The sequence below is a fragment of the Sardina pilchardus genome, chromosome 21 (assembly GCF_963854185.1).
Source record: "Sardina pilchardus chromosome 21, fSarPil1.1, whole genome shotgun sequence".
NCBI lineage: Eukaryota > Metazoa > Chordata > Actinopteri > Clupeiformes > Clupeidae > Sardina > Sardina pilchardus.
In genome coordinates this window covers 2,468,129-2,478,128 of record NC_085014.1, presented here as the reverse complement: position 1 = coordinate 2,478,128, position 10,000 = coordinate 2,468,129, and the positions used below count along the sequence as shown (strand labels likewise).

Genomic DNA, 10,000 nt, shown 5'->3' with positions numbered 1-10,000 from the left:
GGCGCACGGCAACTGCATCGCCATGGAGACCCTCACTGTTTGTGTGTGTGTGTGTGTGTATGCTTTTAGCTGTGTGTGTGTGTGTGTGTGTGTGAATTATTTTAGCTGTGTACCTGTGTGTGTGTGTGTGTGTGTGTGTGTGTGTGTGTGTGTGTGTGTGTGTGTGTGTGTGTGTGTGTGTGTGTGTGTGTGTGTGTGTGTGTGTGTGTGTGTGTGTGTGTGTGTGTGTGTGTGTGTGTGTGTGTGTGTGTGTGTGTGTGTGTGTGTGTGTGTGTGTGTATGTGAGTATACTGTATGCTTTTAGCTGTGTAACTGTGTGTGTATGTGTGTGTGTGTGTGTGTGTCTAACGTGGCTGGTTGTGTGTTTCAGCACAAGAAGAAGCAGAAGAAGCCGAAGCACAAAGGGAAGCAGAAGAGGAAGAGGGAGAGGGAGAGGAAGGACGAGTCCTCCGACAGCTCGTCTGATAGCGACGAGGAGGAGGAGGAGGATGAAGAGGCGACCACAGATGAGCTGCTAAAGAGGTCAGGAGAACACCACCCCCCCGTGCTCTCTCTGTATTAGAGTGTGTAGGTATATTAATGTGTCCTTCTCTCTCTCTCTCTCTCTCTCTCTCTCTCTCTCTCTCTCTCTCTGCAGATTGAAGAGCATCAGAGGGAGGATGTAATGTTAGTGTGCGGAGCTGTGGCCTCTGTGAGGCCCGTCATGGAGAGACCCAGCACAGCAGACATGAGGAGAGGAGAGGAGAGGAGAGGAGACGAGACAAGAGGAGACGAGACGAGAGCCACACGAGACGTGGCACTGCTATTAATTTCTGCTAATAAATTTCTCCTTTTATAAAAAGAATGACTTGGATTTGTGTGTGATTGTTCTCAATGGCTGGGTGGCTACAAATCCTTTACATGGTAGGGTGTGATTTATTGAATCTTATTTAGGCATATTTTATATTGGTCACATCATTAATGTATGTCTGACAGTAATATTATTTTCTCAAAGTGTCATATTTAATATAAAATGAACACATGAATGGTCCAGCCAGATAAGAGATGCAGCCAGCAAATGAACATGCAGAAACCGTGATGACAACTACCCACGTTCATGCCTGCACTATCGTCAAATGTGATGCAAAAGAGAGACCTGCATTAGAATCAGGTGAACCCCCCGTTGCGGAGTCGGAAGGGGCATCTTCAGTCAGGATTCATTAGTCGAACCTATATATATATATTTGAGTCGAACCCATAGACCTAAAAGAAAGGTCGAACCCCACAGCAATTTGCGGCACTACGGGTGGGTTCTGCTGCGTCGTTCTGCTGCGTCGTCATAGCAACGACACCACACAGTTTATGTTCCGTGTCTTAGCAAGTTCAACGAAGTTGTAGACCTAACAGACTAGATTTGTCCAATATAGTAAACCACCGAGTAACAAAGAACAAAATTATGGACGTGAACATAACCGAGAGTGTTCCGGTACCACCAGACCCACTGGCACCGGACGAACCTCTCGCTGAGGAAGAGGAGGAGACCGAGGACAACACGCAGTCTGTGTGGGAACATGACCCACTTGCAAAGGTAGCAACCGCTCATTTCACTGTCAGGAAAGTAACGTTATCGACTCTTATGATAGGGTAGACTTCACTTCAGCCTCATGTCTAAATAGCCTGCAACGTTTTCCACTGCTGTACATGTCATTAAATTGAGAACCCAATAATGTCCTTTATTATAGTTACTTAAAACACACAATTTTACCGTTTCCCCTGACACAGAAAAGTTAGCCTAATCAACTGTAGGCTACATTTTGTATAGGCCAGAGGCCTAACATAATAACCCATTTCATAACATTAGATCATGATGAGGAATATCTTTTTCTGACGGAATTATACTGTATGTCTGTACCGTGAACTAAGATTGTTATAGGCACACTTCTAAGAACTGCAGTCATAGTGCGGGCTGCAGTTCACTGTGAGTTGTTGCGGTCTGTCCGCCTGGGCAGGCCAGCCATGTTGCTAGTCGCGGGTCTCTGAGCCTGCCTGCCCGTCCGTCCATCTCCCGCAGATCCCCATCAAAGTGCTGCGGGGTCACACGGACACCATCAGCAGCTGCCAGCTGGCGTTCAGCGACCAGAAGCTCGTCACCTCCTCGCACGACAAGACGGCCATCCTCTGGGTATGGCTGCATGGCGGCATATGGAGACATTCACTAGACTGATTCATCTTCATTAGTGTCTCATTTGAGGGTGTAGAGAAGTGTTGACCCCACACACACACACACACTCTTGTGTCACTGCAGGATGTGGAGTCGGGAAGACCCCTACGTGTGTTTGAGGGGGGGCACACCGCCCCTGTCTCCCAGTGTACCGTCATACCCGGGAAGAACAGGTGAGTCTGGTCCTTACCTGAACTCATATCCAGAACAGGTGAGTGTGTGGTCCTTACCTGAACTCATAAGGTGAGTGTGTGGTCCTTACCTGAACTCATATCCAGAACAGGTGAGTCTGGTCCTTACCTGAACTCATATCCAGAACAGGACGAGTGTGTGGTCCTTACCTGAACTTCACTAGTTCACAGAGTTTGGGCCTAGACTCAGCTCCCTAAGAGCCGCACTGTGCCATAATCACACTACCCCCCCCCCCCCCCACCCCCACACACACCATTCTCTCTCTTACACACACACACACAGACTCACACTTACGCACACATTCTCCTAATTACAGAGTTTGTTTTTAAAAAGCTGCTGGGAAAGTGGGCCCCATTTATTTTGAGAACATTGTGCAGGGGCCTCTCTCTGGTTTTCTGGTTACACACACACACACACACACACACACACACACACACACACACACACATACACACACAGAGTGATGGCTCCGGTTCCTCTTCCCCCGTGTGAGGCCCCTTAACGGAAGCCTTTTGTTTGCCTCTCCTGTCAAGCGTACACTGTTGCTGGGTAACATGATCAGTGGCGTTGTAAGGGTTTTAGAGTCTACTGAAGTGAACATGGTCAGTACAGCCCACCAGCCAATCACAGTCCCAGTATGGCCCACTAGCCAATCACAGTCCCAGTATGGCCCACTAGCCAATCACAGTCACAGTATGGCCCACCAGCTAATCAATCAGAGTCCCAGCATGACCCATTACTAACCAATCAGAGTCCCAGCATGACCCATTACTAGCCAATCACACAGTCCCAGCATGGCCCACCAGCCAATCACAGTGCCTCTGTATAGCCCCAGGGCCAGAGTTTAGTTCTGGGTGCTATATAGGATGTATTAGATGTTAGGACGGCATTAGATATGAGCGTGCGTACTGCGTAATCTAGCCCTATTGGCTTCTTATGTATGGGTCACTCTCATCCTTTGAGATCAAATGTTTTTCTCATGTCTTGTGTTGCACTCTGTAAATAATAAGTAAACACATAGCCTACTCCCTTACTTCCTTAGCAGTAATTGTTTATTTTATGCATAGAGATGATATGCTGATCCCAGTCAGAGTGCATGGAGCTGATGATCTGGCCCAGTCACTCAGAGAGCCTGTTCTGTTTTTGTCCTCCAGGCTGATCACAGCGTCGTGGGATAAGACTCTACAGGCCTGGGACCTGGAGACAGGACAGATACTGGTGCTGCTTACACACACACACACACACACACACATACACACAGACACACACAGACACACACAGACACACACACACACACACACACACACACACACACGGTTAGTTATGTGGTTATGTGACAGTAACACACACACACACACACAAACTGCTGCTAACCCCTCACAGCGCCCACAACTCTGCTCCTCGTGTCACCTGTAGATGTGTATTATGAAGGTATCTTTAGGCATCTAGAGAAGTGGTCGACTCGAATTTGCTGACTGCTGCTAACCCCTCACAGCACCGCATCTCTTCACTCTGCTAACCCCTCACAGCACCGCATCTCTTCACTCTGCTAACCCCTCACAGCACCGCATCTCTTCACTCTGCTAACCCCTCACAGCACCGCATCTCTTCACTCTGCTAACCCCTCACAGCACCGCATCTCTTCACTCTGCTAACCCCTCACAGCACCGCATCTCTTCACTCTGCTAACCCCTCACAGCACCGCATCTCTTCACTCTGCTAACCCCTCACAGCACCACATCTCTTCACTGCTGCTAACCCCTCACAGCACCACATCTCTTCACTCTGCTAACCCCTCACAGCACCACATCTCTTCACTGCTGCTAACCCCTCACAGCACCACATCTCTACACTGCTGCTAACCCCTCACAGCACCACATCTCTTCACTGCTGCTAACCCCTCACAGCACCACATCTCTTCACTGCTGCTAATCCCTCACAGCACCACATCTCTTCACTGCTGCTAACCCCTCACAGCACCACATCTCCTCACTGCTGCTAACCCCTCACAGCACCACATCTCTTCACTCTGCTAACCCCTCACAGCACCACATCTCTTCACTGCTGCTAACCCCTCACAGCACCACATCTCTTCACTCTGCTAACCCCTCACAGCACCACATCTCTTCACTGCTGCTAACCCCTCACAGCACCACATCTCTTCACTGCTGCTAACCCCTCACAGCACCACATCTCTTCACTGCTGCTAACCCCTCACAGCACCACATCTCTTCACTCTGCTAACCCCTCACAGCACCACATCTCTTCACTGCTGCTAACCCCTCACAGCACCACATCTCTTCACTCTGCTAACCCCTCACAGCACCACATCTCTTCACTCTGCTAACCCCTCACAGCACCACATCTCTTCACTGCTGCTAACCCCTCACAGCACCACATCTCTTCACTGCTGCTAACCCCTCACAGCACCACATCTCTTCACTGCTGCTAACCCCTCACAGCACCACATCTCTTCACTCTGCTAACCCCTCACAGCACCACATCTCTTCACTGCTGCTAACCCCTCACAGCACCACATCTCTTCACTCTGCTAACCCCTCACAGCACCACATCTCTTCACTGCTGCTAACCCCTCACAGCACCACATCTCTTCACTGCTGCTAACCCCTCACAGCACCACATCTCTTCACTCTGCTAACCCCTCACAGCACCACATCTCTTCACTCTGCTAACCCCTCACAGCACCACATCTCTTCACTGCTGCTAACCCCTCACAGCACCACATCTCTTCACTGCTGCTAACCCCTCACAGCACCACATCTCTTCACTGCTGCTAACCCCATAGAGCACCACATCTCTTCACTGCTGCTAACCCCATAGAGCACCACATCTCTTCACTGCTGCTAACCCCTCACAGCACCACATCTCTTCACTGCTGCTAACCCCATAGAGCTCTGACTGCTCACAGCTGCTCCTCAGGTCACATGTAGATGTGCATTATGAAGGTGTGTAGAGCATCTACATGTATCTGTTTACAGCATTTGTTTGTTTGTTTGTTTGTTTGTTTGTCCAGTGGTCTGCTCCCCAGGAGGGGCTGCTGACGTCCTGCAGTGCGTCGGGCGACGGTGAGGTTGTGGCCTCCGCCTCCGACAAGGTGAACGGACTCTGCCTCACCTGCACCGACACGGGGAAACAGATCACTTTTATTAGAGGTGAGGCCGCACCTGAGCAGGGCTCACCTGCACCGACACGGGAAAACAGATCACTTTTATTAAAGGTGAGGCCGCACCTGAGCAGGGCTCACCTGTACCGACACGGGAAAACAGATCACTTTTATTAAAGGTGAGGCCGCACCTGAGCAGGGCTCACCTGTACCGACACGGGAAAACAGATCACTTTTATTAAAGGTGAGGCCGCACCTGAGCAGGGCTCACCTGTACCGACACGGGAAAACAGATCACTTTTATTAAAGGTGAGGCCTTACCTGAGCAGGGCTCACCTGCACCGACACGGGAAAACAGATCACTTTTATTAAAGGTGAGGCCTTACCTGAGCAGGGCTCGCCTGCAGCAGAGCTGTGACAGTATGCTAGTAGGTAATGCACCACCTGCGGATGCATCAGATCAAGCTAGGGGTCTCCAACAGGTAGCATGCAAGCTGCCAGTAGCTCCCCACCTGTTTCCAAGTAACTCTCTAAAAGGACTGAGGAAGATTATAAATCTGTTAACCCAATCACTTGGGAAACACGTTAAAATTCCTATGAAATCAAATTCACAGTCTACAAAGAGAGGAGGTAATTGAGTTGCAAGGAACCTTTAAAAATGTTTGCGCACAAATCTAATTCAGCGGTTTTGTGATCAGCGTTTTGAGATCAGCGTTGTGAATACATGACATGCCACTACTAACATAAAAGCTCTCGACCACGTCCATTTAGTCAAAGCAGCTCTCAGAGGGAAAAGGTTGGAGACCCCTGCCTTAAGTAGAGCAGTATGGTTCTAACCATGAGCTGTTCTGATTGGTTGTGCACTATGCTGAGGTTGCTTGTTAGAGCGTCCCTGATTGGTTGTGCGCTATGCTGGGGTTGTCAGTTAGAGCTGTTCTGATTGGTTGTGCGCTATGCTGGGGTTGTCAGTTAGAGCTGTTCTGATTGGTTGTGCACTATGCTGGCGTTGTCAGTTAGAGCGGTTCTGATTGGTTGTGCGCTATGCTGGGGTTGTCAGTTCGAGCGGTTCTGATTGGTTGTGCGCTATGCTCGAGCTGTTCTGATTGGCTGTGCTGTTCCTCCGTTAGGCCACCACAGGTCGACGGTGATGCGCTGCTGCTTCGACGCCCAGGGTCAGCGCGTGGCCACCGTGTCCTCGGACACCACCATCAAGCTCTGGGACCGCCGCTCACGCCGCACCACCCTCTCCATCGCCAGGTGAGGGCGCTCTCACGCCACACACACACACACACACACACACACACACACACCACACACCTCACGCCGCACCACGCTCTCCATCGCCAGGTGAGGGCGCTCTCACGCCACACACACACACACACACACACACACACACACACACACACCACACACCTCACGCCGCACCACACTCTCCATCGCCAGGTGAGGGCGCTCTCACGCCACACACACACACACACACACACACACACACACACACACCACACACCTCACGCCGCACCACGCTCTCCATCGCCAGGTGAGGGCGCTCTCACGCCACACACACACACACACACACACACACACACACACCACACACCTCACGCCGCACCACACTCTCCATCGCCAGGTGAGGGCGCTCTCACGCCACACACACACACACACACACACACACACACACACCACACACCTCACGCCGCACCACGCTCTCCATCGCCAGGTGAGGGCGCTCTCACGCCACATACACAGTCACGGTCACACACACACACACACACACACACCACACACCTCACGCCGCACCACACTCTCCATCGCCAGGTGAGGGCGCTCTCACGCCACACACACACACACCTCTGACCTGTGGCCTCTGTGTGTGTGTGTGTGTGTGTGTTGACCTGTGATCTCTGTGTGTGTGTGTGTTGACCTGTGAGCTCTGCGTGTGTGTGTGTGTGTGTGTGTGTGTGTGTGTGTGTGTGTGTTGACCTATGCCCCCTGCGTGTGCAGCTCCCACACGGGTGTGATCTCGGGCTGCTGCTTGACGCGTGACGGGCACTACCTGTGCTCCGCCTCCTGGGACAAGACCCTGCAGCTGTGGGACCTGGCCACCGGAACCTTCCGCTCGCACGCCGCACACACACACACACACCGCCTCACACACGACGGCTGCGTCAGCTCCTGCATGTTCTCAAACGACGGTGAGGATACACACACACACACACACGCACGCATGCACGCACGCACGCACACACACGCACACACACACACACACACACACACACACGACCAGGCGTGAGGCTTCAGCTGTGTACTGAGGGGAACTGACTGAGCCTTGAGATCTCTCATAGAAGAGCCCTGAGTATCCACACATGATTGAAGGGGTTGAGTAGTAATGGTGTGTGTGTGTGTGTGTGTGTGTGTGTGTGTGTGTGTGTGTGTGTGTGTGTGTGTGTGTGTGTGTGTGTGTGTGTGTGTGTGTGATCCTCAGCCTCGCTGCTGGTGTCGGGGGCATATGACCGGACGGTGGCTGTGTGGGACATGAAGGCCATCTGCAAACTCCTCCTGCTGAAGGTAACGAGCCACATCAGGGCCAGACCTGGGACGTATCCGGGCCAAAGGCACTCCAGCAGCAGCCTGCCTAATGAGCTGTGATGTGGCTTTAAACGCCACCGACCTCAGTCTACATTACATTACATCACATTACATTACATTTGGCTGATGCTTTTTAGCCAAAGCCACTTACAACATGGTAAACATTTTGGGCTCCTTAAAGCAATTCTCACAACAGTTCGAGGAAGCATTTAAAAAGGTGGAGTGGAGTAAGAATAAGTGCATCAATGAGTGCTGTTTGTCGGAATGTCCGCCTCCTTGTTGTACCTGTCAAGGCGGAACTTGAAAAAGGCTTCAGGCCGGGAAAGAGTGTGCAGTCTTTTTCTACGTTTATGAATCCTGCGACCAGCACCTGCGCGTTGGTTTTCCTACAAAATAGTAGGCCTACCTGTCAAGGTTGCCATGGCCGGACCTTTACAGTCTATGGGTCGGACGGTCTACTCCAGTGCTGACTGGTCACCTAAAACACTCATCGTCTACTGTGATGTCTCCCTTTGTATGTGTGATATATCTCCCTTTGTGTATGTGTGTGTGTGTGTGTGTGTGTATGTGTGATGTCTCTCTTTGTGCTGTGTGTGTGTGTGTGTGTGTGGTTGCAGGGCCATACGGACTGGGTCATGGATGTTGCCATCAGTGAAGATAAGAAGTGGGTGGTGTCCTGTTCTAAGGTCAGTGACTCACTACATCAGACCTGTCAGTCACACACACATACACACAACTTTGATTAATCCAGATATCTATAGTGCATAGCACATCCAGATACCCATAATGTATTTATTATGTATGTATGTAGTAGGGCTATAATTCAGGCAGGCTGCGCTGGGGAGTCACCACTCCGCCCAGCACCATGTCTTTGTTGGACACGACTTTGTTGGAAAAGTCAGGAACTCAGGGCATTGCTGTGAATGAGCTCAATGCTCTGTAGTTTCCCCTGAATGAACAGCGGTTGGTTTCTTGGTTGGTCTGTGTCGTGTCCCAGGACAAGACCGTGCGTATGTGGAACATAGAGCGCGCCGAAGAGATACCTGCCGTTATCGAGACAAGGAGGACGCAGGCGCAGGGATACCAGGTCATGAAGGTGCGTAGGGAAGAGCCCTGTGGCTGCCCGGACCCTAAGCGCTACGGTAGTAGCCTAGCATACGCGTGTGCCCGGGCTCATTGCTTGCTTGGACTAAACATGAGCTTAATGACATATTAACCCCTGTGTTATAACTTAACCGCAGAGTTTAGAAAAGGCCGTTATTAACGACAGTGTTTAACAGATTTCAAGATAGCCCAACAGGTGCTAACTAACTAGCAATAGCCGGTAGCATAGTAGTAGGCTGCCATAGTAGGTTACTGATCGGGTTATTGCATTTAGAAAGTGAAGATTAAGCCTACGTGTAGTAGAATGCGTGTGAGGACACACGTATATCAAATCTAATACATTTTAACGGTGTGCTTTTCTCTCCAGTGCGAGGAGTGTGCGAGGTCTTTCTCCGTCTTCCGAATGGAGTCGGACGCCACCAACAAATGCGTTTTCTGTCGCCTGAAAGCACCAACAAAATATGTACCAGTCCCTCCTCCCTGTTTTTGAAGAAAGGACGTTTGTTTTTAAAAGAGTTTTGAGGATAAAATGACATACAAAGTGCTTATGGCATGAAAAGATCGTATAAGCAATTTTTTTATAACGGGGATTACAACATATCTTGTGTGGTTATTGAGTGTGATTTTCGACAAGGTGAAACAGCGGCGCCGTGGCTTAGTTGGTTAAAGCGCCTGTCTAGTAAACAGGAGATCCTGGGTTCGAATCCCAGCGGTGCCTTTTGTCCTTGCAAGCCTGAGAATATTCTGCAAATTGTGAAATTCGGGTGAAATGAAATAAATGCTTACGTCTGAGT

General features: G+C 50.5%; 3 protein-coding genes and 1 non-coding gene across 4 annotated transcripts in view; all 4 read left to right on the top strand.

Moving 5' to 3' along the window:
* gpatch1 (G patch domain containing 1) overlaps positions 1 to 777 on the top strand; it is a 15,591-nt gene extending 14,814 nt beyond the window's left edge. The window contains exons 19-20 of the mRNA XM_062524904.1: positions 371 to 522; positions 638 to 777. Coding sequence (XP_062380888.1) covers positions 371 to 522; positions 638 to 665 — 180 coding nt within the window. The 3' untranslated portion in view covers positions 666 to 777. The remainder of the gene's footprint in view (positions 1 to 370; positions 523 to 637) is intronic.
* Positions 778 to 1,343: 566 nt separating this feature from the next.
* LOC134069456 (WD repeat-containing protein 88-like) lies at positions 1,344 to 5,934 on the top strand. The gene is made up of 6 exons (XM_062525421.1): positions 1,344 to 1,567; positions 2,051 to 2,161; positions 2,285 to 2,373; positions 3,547 to 3,610; positions 5,427 to 5,565; positions 5,846 to 5,934. Exons 1-6 carry the CDS (start codon positions 1,436 to 1,438, stop codon positions 5,932 to 5,934), a joined length of 624 nt encoding a protein of 207 aa, XP_062381405.1. The 5' UTR covers positions 1,344 to 1,435.
* A 720-nt stretch (positions 5,935 to 6,654) lies between these two features.
* LOC134069006 (WD repeat-containing protein 88-like) lies at positions 6,655 to 9,986 on the top strand. Its single transcript, XM_062524855.1, has 6 exons — positions 6,655 to 6,773; positions 7,518 to 7,708; positions 7,999 to 8,081; positions 8,720 to 8,788; positions 9,100 to 9,198; positions 9,574 to 9,986. The coding sequence occupies exons 1-6, from the start codon at positions 6,664 to 6,666 to the stop codon at positions 9,694 to 9,696; spliced, it is 675 nt and encodes a 224-aa protein (XP_062380839.1). The 5' UTR covers positions 6,655 to 6,663; the 3' UTR covers positions 9,697 to 9,986.
* Positions 9,851 to 9,924, top strand: trnat-agu (transfer RNA threonine (anticodon AGU)). The gene has a single exon. It is a non-coding gene; the product is annotated as a tRNA-Thr (tRNA).
* Positions 9,987 to 10,000: the final 14 nt, after the last annotated feature.

Coding starts and splice junctions, on each gene's coding strand:
- LOC134069456 (XM_062525421.1), top strand. CDS start 1,436: ATGGACGTGAACATAACCGAGAGTGTTCCGGTACCACCAGACCCACTG. Junction 2,374..3,546: donor GTCATACCCGGGAAGAACAG/GTGAGTCTGGTC, acceptor TTTGTCCTCCAG/GCTGATCACAGCGTCGTGGG. Junction 5,566..5,845: donor ACAGATCACTTTTATTAGAG/GTGAGGCCGCAC, acceptor TTACCTGAGCAG/GGCTCACCTGCACCGACACG.
- LOC134069006 (XM_062524855.1), top strand. CDS start 6,664: ATGCGCTGCTGCTTCGACGCCCAGGGTCAGCGCGTGGCCACCGTGTCC. Junction 6,774..7,517: donor ACCACCCTCTCCATCGCCAG/GTGAGGGCGCTC, acceptor CTGCGTGTGCAG/CTCCCACACGGGTGTGATCT. Junction 8,789..9,099: donor GGGTGGTGTCCTGTTCTAAG/GTCAGTGACTCA, acceptor GTCGTGTCCCAG/GACAAGACCGTGCGTATGTG.